Consider the following 17370-nt stretch of genomic DNA (forward strand, 5'->3'; position numbering starts at 1 on the left):
AGAGCCAGCACATTAAAAAAAGAAAAGTTCTATTCTTTCTCCTGGTGTTTGGCATAGCCCAAAGTCCAGTTATTTACTAAAAACCTGATTTTCACCTTCTAAAAAATTAAATTTAAATTATTAGTTATTTTTGCAGTAGTAATGATTGAACTCAGGGTCTCATGATTGCTGAGCAAGCATTTAACATTTAACTCACATTCCAGAGGTTTTTTTAATTTTTCTTTTTTTTGTTTCATTTTTTGTGTCTTAGTTTATTATCCAACTAATTTTGCCAGAACTGCAATCCACTTATCTAGCTCATGAGTCGCTGGAATTATGAACCTGCACCACTAAACCTGGCATGTATTCACCTTTTAAATATCAAAGTTTAAGAAAAACATTCCATGGTGCTATCTGCTAATGAGCTTTATTTGGACAAATAATATTGGAGAAAGTTTAGCTAAATTTCATTCAATGTTCTTGGAAAATATTAACAAGGCATTTTACTCCCTTTTTGAGAGCTTAATAATTTAATGCAAAGCATCTATAGTTGTCAGAACACTGGCAGTCTGTGAAAAATATCATGCTAACTGTCTAGATTAAAAATTAATCATCTGTTTCCTTTGCCTTGTTTTATTAAACTCCCCACTGTATTTTTTTTACAAGTTCAATGGTTTTTGCTGTCATACTTTTAGCTGTTTGTGGGTCTTTCCCTCAAAATGCAAAAACACAAGGTTACTGCACTGGCTAGAATAGAAAATACCTGTACTTTATGAGGTTGTTTTTTTTTTCTTTTGGTTGTTTGACTTTTTGTTTTGTTGATACTGGGGCTTGAACTCAGGACCCGAGTGCTGTACATGAGCTTTTTCACTCCAGGCCAGTACTCTACTACTTGAGCCACAGCTCCACTTTCAGCTTTATGGTGGTTAGTTAATTGGATAGAGACTCACCGACACTCCTTCCCAGGCTGGCTTCTAACCACAATCCTCCCGAGTAAGTAGGATTAGAGGCGTGAGCCACAGATGCCCTGCTTGAAAGTTTTAAAATGATTCTTCTTTCAACCATTACTACTGGTCACATCTGATATTGTGGGGAATTAAAGTGGGGGAAGATTCTTTGACCACTGTTTGTTTTATATGGAAAATTTTCAAGCTATTGTAAGAAGGAAGGCAAAGAGGGGGACAGAGGGTCAGTATAAACTTGAAGTGCTTTCTCTATGTCTACTCTTCAAGGAGTTGGAATGTTCACTCAAGTCATCCCAGTGGCTTAGGCAACCTGGAGCTCAGTGAGTGAACCCCAAGCCAAGGAGAGTGCCATCTTTTCTGTTGCAAATTCTCCTGCACACTAGTGGTCCTGTTAAGAGTTTTACCAATTTTCCTCCTCTAGGCATCTGATTTGCTCATACCTTGTGCTTAGTAGAAGGGAAATCCCCTTCTGCTACCTCCCCAAGTCCTACAACACATTATCCCCATAGTGGGCTTTCTTCTTCTTGCAGAGAGAGAGGTGCCTCCTCATCCACCCAGCTCACCAGACAACTTAGTACCAATTAGAAAATAGGAGGCCTGAAAAAATTGTTCCTCTCTCACCTCTCCTAGTACTTAAAGCTCTCCTCAGGAGCAGAATGATAACCCCAAATAGCATTGCTGGGTGTCCATCCCAACACCAGATGATAAGCAATCAGTTAGGTCCTCTGTGGCCTTGCTTCTCAGGCTTGGTCCACAGATGAGCAGCATCAGCATCATCTGGGAGCACGCTAGAGATGCAGCAGCCTCATCACTCCAGACTCGCTGGATCAGACTCAGCTCTTTTACGACAGCCTCGGGATCTTCACAGAAGCTGGTAAGACACATTAGCTGGAGGAGCGTCACCCCATAGCTGGGGATGTACTTATAATGTACTGACTGACTGCATGCCAAGTCTTTTAAACATTAAGGCCAAGAAACAATCTGAGGAGTGGGATCCCTAGAGGGAATCCTCCTGACCCTGCCTAGGGGATCTACCCAGCACAGAGTAACCTGGTACTTCCTCTTATTTCAAGGCTGTTGACTAGTAAAATGAGTGCAAGATTGAACAACAAAAGTATTACCTTATCAAAGATATCCTAATCAGGTGCTGGTGCCTCATACCTGTAACCCTATTTACTCAGGAGGCTAAGATCCGAGAATCATGGTTCAAAGTCAGCCTGGGCAAGAAAGACCATGATCCTCTTATCTTCAATTAACAGCCAGAGAACCAGAAGTAGAGCTGTGGCTCAATTAACCTTGAGTAAAAAACAGCTTAGGGGCAGTGTCCAGCCTCTGAGTTCAAGCCTAGAATCAGCAGGAAAGAAAAATTCAATCTGTAAGAATTGTGGGGAGCCAGGCACTGGTGACTCATGCCTATATTCCCAGATACTCAGATTAAGACCTAAGAATCACAGTTTGAAGCCAGCCCGGGCAGGAAGGTCTGTGAGACTCTTCTTTCCACTAAACTACCAAGAAAAAGCCATAAGTGGCACTGTGGCTCAAGAGGTAGAGAGCTAGCCTCAAGCACAAAGAGGCTCAGGGACAGTACCTAGGTCATGAGTTCAAGCCCCAGGATGGGGAAAAAAAAGTGTTACACTTCCTGGGCGCCAAATCAGAGCAATGCTTGCTGCCATCTGTCTGACCATGACAAATAACCTGATCCTGTTCAATGAAGATAACAATGCCAATGTGCAGCTGATGCCAAAGGAGAAATGATGTTTGTGATACCTGACCTGAGTGCTAGTGTGAGCTACCAGCGTGATCTACACCCAGTGTCATTAAACTACTGCAGCCCCCAGATTATGTCCTCTCCTGATCAACATAGTGATCCACAGGCAAAGGAAATAAAGAATCCAATATGCATTCAAGGTAGACCTGAAGCCTCATGGCAACCTACAAAGTATATTGCCTCTGTTTTTTACAAGACAGATTCATGACCTCTCCTTCAAGTCCAGACCCTGGTCAACCACAAAAATAAAGAGAAGCCCATCATCATCAAACAGTCTGTCACCTTGCCATTGTCCTTTGGGATCCCAAAGGGACTTTTACAAAGGTAGGAGGAGAGGCAGTTGTCCCACAAAAGCTCTCATTAAAACATGTTCCAGTGCTCACTTTGGCAGCACATATACTAAAATTGGAAGGATACAGAGATTAGCATGGCCAAGGACGACATGCAAATTCGTGATCCATTCCATATTAAAACAAAAAAACCACGTTTCATGTCATTCCTTCCATAACAGAGGGCCAAAGGACAGGTCTGATTTCCTTTCCCAAACTTAATTTCAATTCTTACTCTTCTGGTGACAGCAAAGATATATTCTGCTTCCTGGTCCATCCTTTGTCATTAAAAATTAATATTGCTCCCTGTGAAAGATTAATCCCACCTCTTCTCCTAATGAGACCAAATCAGAATGTAAGAGTAAAAAGTCATTGTTCCTTTGAGTCTGGCTTACTTCACTTAATATGATTTTTTCTAAGTCTTTCCATTTCCTTACACATGGGGTGATGTCATTCTTTCTGACAGCAGCATAGAATTCCATGTGTATAAATACCACATCTTGTTGATCCACTCATCAACTGAGGGACATCTGGGTTGGTTCCATATCTTTGCTATGGTAAATAGTGCTGCAATGAACATCGTTGTGCTAGTGGATTTAGTCTGTCCTTGTTTCTGGACAATTGGGTAAATGCCTAGTAGTGGAATTGCTGGGTCTTAGGGGAGCTCTATGTTTAGTCTTTAGAGGAACTGCCATACTGCTTTCCATAGTGGTTGAACGAGTTTGCACTCCCACCAACAGTGTGGTAGTGATCCCTCCTGGCCACATACCCTCTAGCATCTGTTGTTATCAGTTTTCTTGATCCTGGCCATTCTAACTGGAGTGAGGTGGGATCTTAGTGTTGTTTTGATTTGCATTTCTTTTATGATCAGAGATGTTGAGCATTTCTTCATATGTCTATAGGCTCAATGGTTTCCCTCATTTGTCATAATCAGTAGAAACCTTGGGCTCTTCGAGCAGAGATTTGCCATAGAGCAAACCCAGATACATAAGGCCATACAGTATGATGCTAAATGAAAGGACCTCTAGGATATAGAAACAAAAGCCCTATAATGAGTGATTGTTGTCCTTAATGTACTGTTATCTCTCATTTCTTTTGCTGTCCCTTGGTTATCTCATATTTTTATAGTATTTCACTTTGTTATCTAATATATTGGGTATATGCGTATTTGGTTATTTGAAATTGGATAGCAAAGGGGGGAAAACAAGATGGGGTGGGAGTGGGGGGGAGGGAAATGGGGACCAAGACATGAGAAAGGGTATCAATGTATGTGAAGTATTGTACCTTCTATCTGGTGAATGTAATGTAACCCTTCTATTAATGACAATAAAAAATATATGAAAAAGAGTAAAAAGTCAATTGGACAAATCAAGATGAAAAACATCATCAAAGCCTAGGAAATCAAAATCAAGACCCCATTAATGTTAGTGTTTGATTTGAGTAGTGTTTTCCTCTCAGAGACAGGCCATTAACAGAACTCATACTGGTTTTGAAATTTTAAGGTATGTCTAGAACTTGGAGGAAGATATAAAATCTGAATATAGCCTTAATAAAACCATGGTGATATCTGATCTTAGGGGTATACACCTATAATCCTGACTTTAGAATCTTAGCTGTTTGGTAAAGAAAGGAGGATGGTGGTCCAAGCTAATCCAGAAATAAAGTGAGAGACCCAATCTGAAACACAACTAAAAGCTGAAGGATCCAGGCATCTGTGGTCCACACCTGCAATTCTAACTACTCAGGAAGCTGAGATGTGAGGATTGAGGCTCGAAGCTGACACATACAGGTAAGTCCATGAGATTTTCACCTTTAGTTAACCATTCAAAAGCAAGAAATGAAACTGTGGCTCAAGTGGGATCCCACAGTCCTTGAGCAAAGGCCAACCAAGAACATGAGGCCCTGAGTTCCACTCCCAACAGTGGTATGCATATACATGCATGCACGCATCCATACACATGCATCCATACACACACATACACACAAGCAAAAGGCCTTTTGGAGACACGGCTAAAGCAACAGAATGTTTGCCTAGAAAGCACAGGGCCCTGAGTTCAATTCCTAGTACCACCTAAACAAACCAACCAAACAGAACCATAGTGTTTTCTAGCCAGATGAATAGGAATTACTCCATTTTCACTAGCTGGTACCACTGGCAGAAGTACTTCCTCAGAGGAGACATTTGCCCAGGTGAGTTACTACAATAAATCAAAGTGGGGTAGAAAATAGAACTCTCTACCTCAAGTTGGCTATGGCATTTGATTTTCACGGCAGGATACTGCACAACTCCTCTCTGGTTGTTCAGCCTTTCTGGCCCCTGTCAGAGGGGCCAAGGGCCCTGGGGAAGAGCACACACACTTACCCCATCTCCTCCCTTCCCCTCCTCCATCCAGCAACCTCAGGCTCCTTACCTGTCGGTCTTCTTGACCAAGATGGCTCTGAAGATGTGCTCGAGGGGCATCTTGTCCCGCATGCATGTCGGCTGCACGAAAGGGTGCAGGGCAGCCAGGGAGAAGCCCTGCTGGTACAGCTCCAGGAGCTGGGTGGGCAGGTCCCGCAGGGAGCTCAGCCTCACTGCCGAGGACCTGGGGAGCTCCGCTGGAGAGGAAAGGAGAGGAGAGACCATCACACACTTGATCGACCGCCTTCCAGCCTGCCCACGTCCCTCTCCCCTCACCTGGGGAGGACCCTCTGGGTCTCCACTACTTACAAGGAGACTTTATTAAGGAGCCTGTCATTTTCCAGCACCACCACCACCACCACCACCACCCACCCCAAAGCATCAATAACTGGGTGGTGTTTTTATACCTAGAGCTATTTCTTTCCATCTCCAGGGACAGAAGCAGAAATGGACAGAGGGGGAGGGGATTACAGAAGAGGAAGAGAGGAGACAGAGGAAAGAAAGGAGACAGAAGATAGAAAGGAGACAGGAGAGAGAGGGGGGGGGAGGGAAAGACTGTATAATTAAAAGGGCAATATTTTATGACATGGGTGTAAATTCTATAATGTATAATCAAGCCATGGGAAAAATATAGAAAAATGGACAAAGCATACAAATGTGCAGTTGTCATATATAAAGACTATACACACACACACACACACACACGTATGCATAGTCTTTGAAAGGACACTCAAAATTAACTCAACATTAGAACTGAACACATCAAAACAAAGTAGTATTTTTCACCTAATGAACTGTCTTAAAATTTGAATTTTAAATTTACTCATTTTTGAGAAGTGCTGTCAAGGTTCAAAAGTCAAAGGGCAGAAATTAGCATGCGGTGAGAAGTGTAGAGTGCAGACCCATCCCTGGCCTCTGGCCTTTCTCCCTAGCGGTGGGGAGTAGTCTCCATTGTTTTTGTACACACATTGACAGTTCCTGAATTCATACACAATAGACCAGAACCTCCCTCTCCTTTTATACATAAATGCAATGTAGCATCATACACTTGCTTTTTTATTGATTAGCAGTGTGCTTTACTCACAAACTGTATCTTAGCAGCCACAGAAAACTGCTTTTCACGTGTTTCCTGCAGAACCTTTACACATTGTGGTCACAGATCATACGAAGCTAGGGTGGTATAAGGCTTTGAGAAAAATGATCATTTCTGAGCTAGGTGCTCATAGCTCCTTCCTATAATCCTAGTGATTCAGGAGGCTGTGATCCAGAGGATCATGGTTCAAGGCCAGCCCAAGCTGAAGAGTCCATGAGACTTCATCTTCAAAATAACCAGCAAAAAGCTGGGCTGGAGGGGTGGCTCAAGTGGTAAGGCATCAGCCAAACAAGTTCGAGACTCTTGAGTTCAAACCCTAATACTGGCAAAAAAAAAACCCCATATATATATATATATACATATATATATATATATATATAATTCCTGTATGACTTCACACATGTGAACATATGACACATTTAAAGCATGAATTCCTAAAGTATGATAGTATATACCTTTACTCTCAGTACTCAAGAGACTGAAGTCACAGGGTCTTAAGTTCAAAGCCAGACTGAGCTATACTGAATAGGTCTATAAAAATAAATGAATTTCTAGTTGTAGAATTGCGTTGTGATAATTTCTTCAGATATTCCCAGATTTTTTTTATTTGCTACTCTAATAAAAAAATTTCTCATAATAAAGAAGTCCCTGTGTAGGAGCAACTTATCCTTCTCTTATCACATTCTTTGCATTAAACACTTCATATTGAAGTACTGCACAACCTTTTCTGTGAACTACCTGTGAGTAATCTCCACCTTAGTTTCTACTGCATTACTGGTCCTTTTTCCTATTGGTTTACAGGAACTCTTTTATATTCAGGAGTCTAGTTTTTGTTTTGATACCAGTTGCAAATATCTTTCCCAAATTTGCTCTTTGCCTCCTGCTTTTGCATAAGGTGGGCTTTGCCATACAGAATGTCTTTATAAAGTTGTATTATCCATCTTATTTTCAATGGCTCCTGAGTTTTTATGTTATTATGGAAGAATTATAAAAGTACTTCTTCCCTGAGCTCTTACACATACATGGGTTGTTTTATATTGTTTTGCTACATCTTAGTTTGAATTTTTCTCATGGAAAGCTTGCAATGTGAATTCAATCACCCTAGATTTTATCCACCTCTCTGTGACTTGAGACTTTTTATCCCATATTAATGAATATATTTTGGTTTATACCTGTAATATTTTGTGTAACATTACCTTTATTATTTGTTATATCTGTTTAGGCTATTTCTTGAATTTCCCTATCTTCCTGTTGATCCTCTAAATCTTCTTGTTTAATTTGTTTTTCCAGCTCATCTTTGAAAAAATCATTCTTCAGACTCCTCATTAATCCTCTCAAAATGGTGATATTTTTCTTGGCTTGTGTTCCCAGTACTGCTCCAGTAATAGAGAAGAGATACTGCCCAGCAAGCATCAAATTCCTATCCAAGAACATGGCCAGACTTCAGTTCACTCAAAGCAGCAGCATACAATAACAAACTCCAAGCCACCAAATCCCATCTGCCTCAGCCAATCTTGACAGATAGTGACCTCACTGTGTGGAAGAACATGAAGGCAAGACACCCATGTGGGCACCAGGATGGCCTAGCCTTGACTCTCTCCTTGGCTTCCTGTCTTCATACTGAGCCAAGTGCTTTAAACACTATCTACTTTCCTCCAAGGCTGACAGCCCTGATCTCCTATGCATTACCTACATTCACCCCATATCTGTCACAGCATAGCTGGCACTTGTGTCCCTACTTTGGGGTGACCCCAGCAGTAGGTGGCTTCACCTCATACCAAGATAGAACAAAACTGCTTCTTATCAGAGCAAGTGGTTTGAGAAGTAGGAAGGCAGTTGACAAAGTGGGACCACTGACTGGATACTGAGCAGGTGTAGTATAGGTGACGATGGTACTGTGGCTCACATCTGTAATCCTAGTTCCTCAGGAGGCTGAGATCTGAGGACTACAGTTCAAAGCCAGTCTGTGCAGGAAAAGTCCGTGAGACTCATCTTCAATTAAATACCAAAAAGCTGAAGATGGGGCTGTGGCTCAAGTGGCAGAGTGCTATCCTTGAACTTTTTTTTTTTTTTTTTTTTTTTTTGCCAGTCCTGGGCTTGAGCTCAGGGCATGAGCACTGTCCTTGGACTTTCTCAAGGCTAGAGCTCTACCACCTGAGCCTCAGCACCACTTCCGGCTTTTTTCTATGTATGTGGTACCGAGGAATCGAACCCGGGTCTTCATGCATGCTAGGCAAGCACTTTAACCACTAGGCCAAACTCCCGGTTCCTATCCTTGAACTTTTATAAAAGCTCAGGACAGCACCCAGACTTGAGTTCAAGCCCTGGGACCAGCACCCCCCCCCCAAAAAAAAAATATCCTACTTACTCAATACATACCAAGACACACACAAATGAGATACTACATGCTCAGCATAGCTCTACCAGCAAAAACGTAGAACCAAAGAACTCTTCTTTGAGGACTAGTCAGTGCTGGGATATCACAATGACAAATCCATAAACACTAATGAAGTTAAGCCTGTAATGTGCTGATGTGCAAATGTGTTCAAGATATTCTAAAGTTTCAAAGAAAGGATGTTTATCTATTAATAGTATGGTCACTCTTGTAGAAAAAAGAATAATGGTTGGACCCAGTGATTCATGCCTTTAATCCCACCTACTCAAAACACAGTGATGAGAGGATCACAGTTCTAAACCAAGCAGGGCAAAAAATTATTGAGAACTCAGCGTGATGGCTTCTAACATCCCAGATATGAAAGAGGCGTAGATAGGGAAGTTGTGGTCCAGGCTGGCACAGAAAATACTTAAAACAACCAACTGAAATAGGGCTTAAGAAGAATGTATAGCTCAAGTGGCAAAGTACCTGCCTTGCAAGCACAAAGCCCTCAGTTCAAACCCTAGTAGCACAAAATGTTGTGTGAATAATCATGAATAAGTGCCCATAGGGTACGTTTTATAGATTAAGATTTTGATAGTTTGACAGTAAGTGACCCATTCCTGAGGTCCAGATTATTTAGGTGGCAGAGGAAGGAGGATCACCATTGGAGGACAACCTGGGCAAAGTTAGTAGGAGACCCTATCTGAAACAAGCTGAACACAAAGGGGGGGGGCACTGGCTCAAAGGAAGAATGATTGTCTATCAAGTACAAGATCCTGAGTTCTATTTCTACTACAACCAAAAAAATAGATGGATAATCCATCTAGTTTTATCTTATGCATTTAATATGTATGTATGTATGTATGTATGTATGTATGTATGTATGTATGTATGTATGTATGTATGTTAAGCACTTGCCAGGCACTGGTAGCTCATGTTTGTAACCCTACCTACTTTTAATCCTAGCCTGAAAATGGGAGGACCATGGCAGCCAGACTGAACCAAAAAGTTCAGGAGACCCCTTCTTAACCCACAGCTGGTAACATGGTGCCTGTCTGTCTGCCTGTCTGTCTGCTATCTCAGTTATACGCAAGGCTGAGATTGGAGGAATGAGGTCCCACACCAGCCAGGCACTAAAGTTCATGAGAGCCATCTCAATGGAGGAAATCTGGACAAAGTGTCACACACATGTATCCAGACAATGACAGTGTAGCCTAAAATAGGTGGACTGAAGTCCAGGAGCACACACTCCTCCAAAGTAACCTGCCCAGCATTATGTACCATGGCTAAGATATGGACTCAACCCAGATGCCCCTCAGCAGATGAATGGGTCAAGAAGATGTGGTCTATATACACAGTGGAACTCTTTGCTTCATCAGAAAGAATGGTATTGTCCTAGTCCAAGGAAATAGAAAGACTGGACAAAATTACATTCAGTGTAGCAAACCAGACCCAGAGAAACAGACTGCATAGTCTCCCTCATCTATGTCTGTGATATTCTTAGCAGAGTATCACAATAGCTTAATCGCTAGGTGCATATGATCATAGAAAATGAAGCTTATCAAAATCAACTGCAAGAAATGGGAACAAGAGGTCTTGAAAATGTACTGTTTGCAGTTATTGCTTTTTTTCTTTCTTTTTCCCCTTTGGTTTATGCCCTATTGTCACTGTTTTTGATTTCTGTACCTTTTGTCTTGCATACAAATTTATCTGATCTATTGAAGGGAAGAAGAATCACAGAAATAGTGGGACAAAGGATGAACTGATCCAACAGTGATACTACACTATATTGGAAATGAACTTTGCAATAGGGGGTTGGGGGTAAGAGGAGGGAGGAGGCAGGAGGAAACAAGGGAGTGGGTAATACTGTTCAAAAAGAAATGTACTCATGACCTTATTGATGTAACTGTAACCCCACTGTACATCATCATTACAATTAAAAAAATAGCCACCACAAAACTTAGCTGAAGGCATGGCTCAATGGTATTACACCAGCCTAGCAAGCACAGAGTCCTTGAGTTCAAACCCTCTTCCCCTCAAAACAACCATTTGATATGGTTAGAGAACATGTTTTTTCTTTATCCTCTCTCTTTTCCTCCCTCTCCCCTACTCTCTCCCTCTCTCCTTCTCTCCTAAAGCGGGGGTTCACTACATTGCTCAGGCTGGCCTTAAATCCTTAGGAAAAAGTATTTCTTCCTGAGTACCTGGGATTACAGGTATGCAGTTGGAAGACAGGATTTTTGTGTCTGTTGTGTTCCTCAGCTTGTTTCCACCTAGATCTCCTGTGAAGGCAACAACAACCTGCCTGCTGTCAGAGAGGAGTGCTAAGAATCAGATGGAGAGCCTGGTTCTGGTGGCTCATGCCTGTCATCCAAGCTACACAAGGCTGAGATCTGAAGATCACAGTTCAAAGCCAGTCCAAGCAGCCAAGTCTGTTAGATTCTTATTTCCAAGTAACCATCAATGGAGAGGTTTGCCTCAAGTAGAAGATCAGAAGCCTATAGCAAGAAGAGCTAAGCAAGAATGCCAAACCCTGAGTTTAAACTCCTGTACTGACATTCACATGCACACACGCACATGTGCACACACAAATCAGATGGAGAAATGTATGAATAAACAAAGCCCCAAGCCATCACAGTAACTGGAGTTGGCAGGGGATAGGTTGGTGCCTAGTAGGGGCGGCATGGTGATGACACAGGGCCACTAGATCATTCTCCATCCACCCTCACCCCTAACTCTCCACACTTCCAAATTACCACATTAAACACATTAGTCAATCAACAGCATCCATGGCTTAATGCTTCTTGAATAAAACATAGTACATTAAAAAATCTTAAATTTTATTCTGTCAAAACTCAGAAATTTTATGGCTTTAATTTTTAGTATGCATGTGGCCAAAGTAAGTTTAGCTTCGTGGTTAAAAAACAAAAAATGAGTCTTAGTAAGCCTATTCCTCCCCCCCAAAAAAAGACTACTATTGTAAATTTGACTAAAGGCTTTCATTTCACATTTGTATTTGAACCCTAACCTTAAGAACACAGAAGCAAAAGGCCTAGAACTTATTAAGTGGTCAATCCTCCAGTGCTTAAGTGGAAAAATAGGTGAAGGAATATGTTATCTCTTTGGATAGATATGGTGACCGCAGCCTTCTGGTCCATTTCTCACCTTACCTCCTGGGTAGGTACTGATCGTCTGATTTCAGTTGCTGATTATGGAATATTGGGTTAAGTGCTAGACTTCTTCCTGATTTCTTGGGTACTGTTTATGAAATGAAGACCTTGGATAGGCAAATGGGAAGGGTGTGCCTGCTGTAAAAATGAAGTCATTTTATTATTAACTCTTGGAGACTAAGTGAAAAGTGACAATGGGTAAAAATAAATGTTTTCAATGACAACAGAAAGAGTTACCTACGAATAAGGAGTGGGGCAGGTGCAGTGGGTGGGGAGATGGGAAGACAGACAGACATCTGCTGGCAGGGAACACTGTTGGCCGAGGAGCCATTTCTGCCTGCTCCAGTGGAGCTGGTTCTGTACTCCATCACCTACAAGAGCCTGCCTGGGGACTTCTGGGAAATAAATGCCCAGCGCTGAGAGAGATGGTGTTGCTTGAGGAACAACATGGGGCTGGCAGAAGGGTTACAGCAAATGTGATGGGTTACTCTGAAGTCATTTTGGCTTACTGGCTCATTAGCAGCCAGCACATGACAAGTTGAAATTTCCAATTTTTCCTTCACATATTAAGGATGAAGGACACAGAGGAGGCAGTCTTCATGGGGGCTGTACTCCAGTGAGAGGAGACACCCTATCCCAAGTGGCCTGTCACACTTTCCTCCCCACTCATGCACCTGACACATCCTCAGCTATCTGCCTGCAATCCTCAGCCAGCCTGGACACCTCTACTTTCACACCAGCCTGCTTCTCTGTCCCACTGCAGGGCAAGGCTAGTTCCCTGACTGGCTTGTCCTAATGACTTAGGCAGGGGCACAGGCTCTTCTACAAGCTATTAACACACTGTAGATTATATAATCAAAACGGTGGCACTGGCACAAAAACCAATGCAAAGTATCAAAGGAACAATAATCCATCTGGAGTATATTCAGGTAGATATGGAAAGTCTTAACTGTAAGGAAGGGACATTCTGATCCAATGACAAAGTTAGGTCACTCAGATAAACACTGGTGGCAAAGGTGGCTGTCCAGAAGAAAATAAAGTCAGATCCCTACCTCACATCCTAGTTCTAACCTGTGGTTCTCATTGGTGGGTAAGGAGGTAGGTTTATCCTTCCTCAGACTGTTGTCAATATCTAGAAACATCTGTGATATTTTATCACAACTGCAAGGACAGCGGGCTGCTTCTAGCACCCCACTAGGTAGATGCCACGGACATTTCTAAATGTCCTATAACACATAGCATTAAAAACACAGAAGGGTCTGGTTCAGAAATGAAGGCCATAAACTAGGTTCCCCAGGATTAACAAGAGACACAAGGTGGAAAAAAATGATGAATCCTGAAACCCCATCTAGTCTTAGGGGGCAGAATCTTCTCCCTCCAGCTTGCTTACTTTCAGTGGGCATATAAACCCAGTCAGATAAGAACTACTAATTCTTATTTAAAAAGTCAACAATCAAGAGAAGGGAAAGAGTGATATTGTCCAAAAAGAAATGTACTCTTTACCTGACTTACATGACCATAACCCTTTTACTCTTCACCTTTATAATAAAACTTGTTTGTAAGATACCAGCAAACACCAAGTACTGGTGGTTCACATTTATAATCCTAGCTATTCAGGAGATTGAGGTCTAAGAAACAAAGTTCAAAGATATCCTGGGTACAAAAATGTCTATGAGATTCTTATTTCCAACCACCCAGAAAAAAAAGTTAAAAGTAGAGCTGTGGTTCAAGTGGCAGAATGCCAGCTTTGAGTGGGAAAAAATCCAAGTAAGAGCACAAGCCTCTGAGTTCAGGAACCAATAGTGGCACACTGGCGTGTATACACAGGTACAGGTACACACACACACACACACACACACACACACACACACACACACACACACACAGAATCAGATCCCTACCTCACATCATAACTCTAACCCATTGGTTCTTACTTATGGATGAGGAGCTAACAAATGCTAATTCTCCCAATTGTTGAATTTTCAACCCCACATAGCTCATAGAGAACAGCAGGTGAGCTACTAGTATAGATGGGACAGTCAATAAGTGTGGAAAGGCAGATACCCATACCTGTAATTGATCCCCCAACTGTGCCTGACCAGTTATGCTGCTATCATCATTATGCTCGCCAAAGGCTCTGGGGACACAGCTGCGAGTAGGTGACACTGGCCTCCATTTCCCGATCCCTGCCTCTCTATGGTGTGGAGATGAGCAAACAGTTTGGAGCAACACACGTATATTTTGAGTCCCCTGGAAATCTCATTGTTTTTCTTGACTCAATTACTAATAACAGGTTTTTCTAAAATTAAAGTGTGGAACCTGGCTGGTACAAATGTATTTTTGGGGGTGGCATGAGAATACAAAGGTCTTTAGAAATCCGAAAAGCTATTTTTCATGCAGAAAAATAATTCTACACAAATAAACTCTTATTCTAAGAGTTTACAAAAAAAGAGAAAGAATGAAGACGTAGAAAAGAAAAACCAATCCACAGAACCACATATTTCCCAACACTCCTGGAATATGGCAGGGTTTTGGCTTTTGCTACAATGAGGTTTTATTTAGCAAAAACATTCTGCAGCCCTATTTAATTCCCTGGACATGAAGTTCCTCAAGAGTTCTGTGGAGGGGCAGAAGTCACTTTTTTGCTGTTCTACACTTGAATGTTGGGCAGGTACCAGCCTCTATCACAAAGGCAGAAACTATACCAGCCCCTGCACACGCTTTCTGCCAGCAACAGTGACAGCCACAGCTCCTGTTACTTTGTCCAGCAATCACTTATGACGCTAACCCAATTATTCCAGGTCTGAGTTTGCTTTTCTAATTACGCTTGCTAATGGATCTGTCAGTATAAGGAGCATGTGTGAGGGAGACAGCCTCCCCCTGGAAACTTCCCTCACTGGTGAGGTTCACAGGAGCACTATTAAAAAATAAAAATAAAAATAAATAAGGAAAAGCTTTGCTTGAAGTTCTTTGAAGATTGTTGATTCTCTACTATCACCTGGCCTTGGCTTTGGAGTCAATCCAGTTTAGGACAATACTAGAACCAATCACTTTTCAATGTACAGGTAAGGAAAAGAAAACTCAAGGTTTACATAATATTTAAAATCCCCATCACCTACACATCATTCCTAAATCTGCCATGGCAAATTTAAACTTCCATTTTAGGATTCAGATTTCTGTCATCTTCTTTCATGAGTTTCTAAAACTAAGAAAAAAGAGGAAAAACAAAAAGACATATCGCAAAACTGTATCATTATAACACTGTTTTTTTTTCAGTTGAAGTAAAATTTCAACACTAGAAAGTTACCACTTTCAAGCAACCATTTGGTGGCATTTAGGATTGTAATGGTGCAAAATCACCAGCTATATCTAGTCCTAAGACATTTTTACTAGCCCACAGGAAACAATGTACTCACTACCCAGCTTGCTGTTCCTTCCCTTCCCCCTACCCAACAACTGTCCACACACACTGATAAAACACTATTCTCATTTTAACTTTAACTCACACTTCAATTATATTTTCAAAGTGCACACCATGTTTAATATACATTCAACTATTGAAGAGAACTAAAAATCTATCTTAGCAAATTTCTGGCATACCATTAAATGTTGCCAACTACATACTTCAGCCTTCTACTAATGCATAAGTCTCCAGATTTATTCTAAGTCTCAGATTTATTCACATTGCCTAAGTTCAGCTTCCTTACTACAGCCCATCATCCCCAATACCACTGTGCATTTTCTTAGTATTCCATACATCAGTAACATAGTGTAGTCATGTGTCCTTTGTTCTGTATCTGGATTATTTCACTTAGTCATATGTCCTCTGGGCTCATTCATGTTGCTGCAAATGAAGGATCTTATTTATTCATTCATGCATGCATGCTTGAACTCAAGACCTGGCCATTGTACCTGAGCTTTTTTGCTCAATGTTAATCTCTTGAACCACAGCTCTACTTCCTTTTTGTATGTGGGAGGTTGCTTAATTGGAGGTGTAAGTCTCAGACTTTTCCTATCAGGATGGCTTTGAGCCTTTATCCTCTAGTCTCAGCCTCCTAAGTAGCTAGGATTACAAGTATGAAGCATCAACCCCACCAAGATCATCTTTTTGAAAGCGGAATAACATTCCATTCTGTCTATGTCTATCTAGCTGTCTATCTAGGGAGATAGACATGTATACACACACACACACACACACACACACATACACACACACACACACACACACACACACACAGATATCTGTGGTAGTATCACCACAGTTCCTTTATTTGTCCATTGACAAACACTGGGCACCTTTCTTTACCTTGGTTCTCATAAATGATGCTACAATAGATACAAGAGTGAGGTACTGACTTCATGTCCTTGGGGTACACACTCAGGAAAGGGAGTTCTCTTTTGAATTTCTTTAGGACCTTCTATACTACTTTTTGTTGTTTTTGGTGTGCGTTTTTTTTTGTGGTGCCAGTACTGGGGCTTGGACTCAGGGACTTGCTCAACTTGCATCATTTTTTTTTTTCAAAGCAAATAAGCAAGGGTCGTTTATTTCAAGTTTGAACTCGGACCTCCGCATGCCCATAGCCAGCAACACTAAGAGGCCCAATTTTTTTTTTCTAAAAGTTGGCCCTCTCCCACTTTCAATTCCACTGCTTGCTTTTGGGTGGTTACCTGGAGATGACACTTCCATGGACTTTCCCACCCAAACTGGCTTTGACCTGTTATCCTTAGATCTCAGCCTCCTGACCAGCTAGGATTTCAAGCATGAGTCACCAGAGCCAGGCTCCTCCAACATTGTTTACCACAGTGACAGCACCCACCGTGATTGTCAGCATGGGTGTGTAAAGGCTTCCACTAGCTACCATGTGTCTCTCTGACAAAGACCATTCTAAGAGTGTGAGGCGACAGCTCACTGTGGATTTGATTTGCATTGCTGGTGGTCGCTATGTTAATCAGCACCCTTTCTCTACTTCTGTCTTCTCTAAAAACATGTCTACTCAGCCATTTTGCTGATTATTTCAATCAGGCTATTTGGTTTTTACTATTAAAATGTGCAGTTCTAAAATGCACTCTTAATATCTTGCCTCAATCCTGGACAAACACAGAGGGGAAATCTCAGTGAGAAGAAGCACTTTTTTCAGCTTCTACAAAGCTAGGCTTTTGTGGGTCAATCAGGAAGTAATTGGCAAAGCAACAGAGGAGGCACCTCATCAAGTGAGTCCTTAAGAGGCACTAGTTAAAGCATCAGATTGCCATGGCAACGGGGGAGGGGTCAACTAGCTATTGGTTTG

General features: G+C 41.7%; 1 protein-coding gene and 1 pseudogene across 4 annotated transcripts in view; one reads left to right on the plus strand and one right to left on the minus strand.

Annotated features, from left to right (window-relative positions):
- The window catches only part of Rftn1 (raftlin, lipid raft linker 1), a 199875-nt gene that overhangs the window by 109478 nt on the left and 73027 nt on the right, over positions 1-17370 (minus strand). For all 4 annotated transcript variants that reach the window (XM_090321855.1, XM_090321856.1, XM_090321854.1 and 1 more), the window contains exon 3: positions 5453-5639. In XM_090321855.1, the coding sequence (XP_090177981.1) occupies positions 5453-5639 (187 nt within the window). The remainder of the gene's footprint in view (positions 1-5452; positions 5640-17370) is intronic.
- LOC150066554 (U6 spliceosomal RNA) lies at positions 3088-3184 on the plus strand (annotated as a pseudogene).

This window comes from Megascapheus bottae, chromosome 2 (genome assembly GCF_031878675.1).
Source record: "Megascapheus bottae isolate mThoBot1 chromosome 2, mThoBot2.hap1, whole genome shotgun sequence".
Lineage (NCBI taxonomy): Eukaryota > Metazoa > Chordata > Mammalia > Rodentia > Geomyidae > Megascapheus > Megascapheus bottae.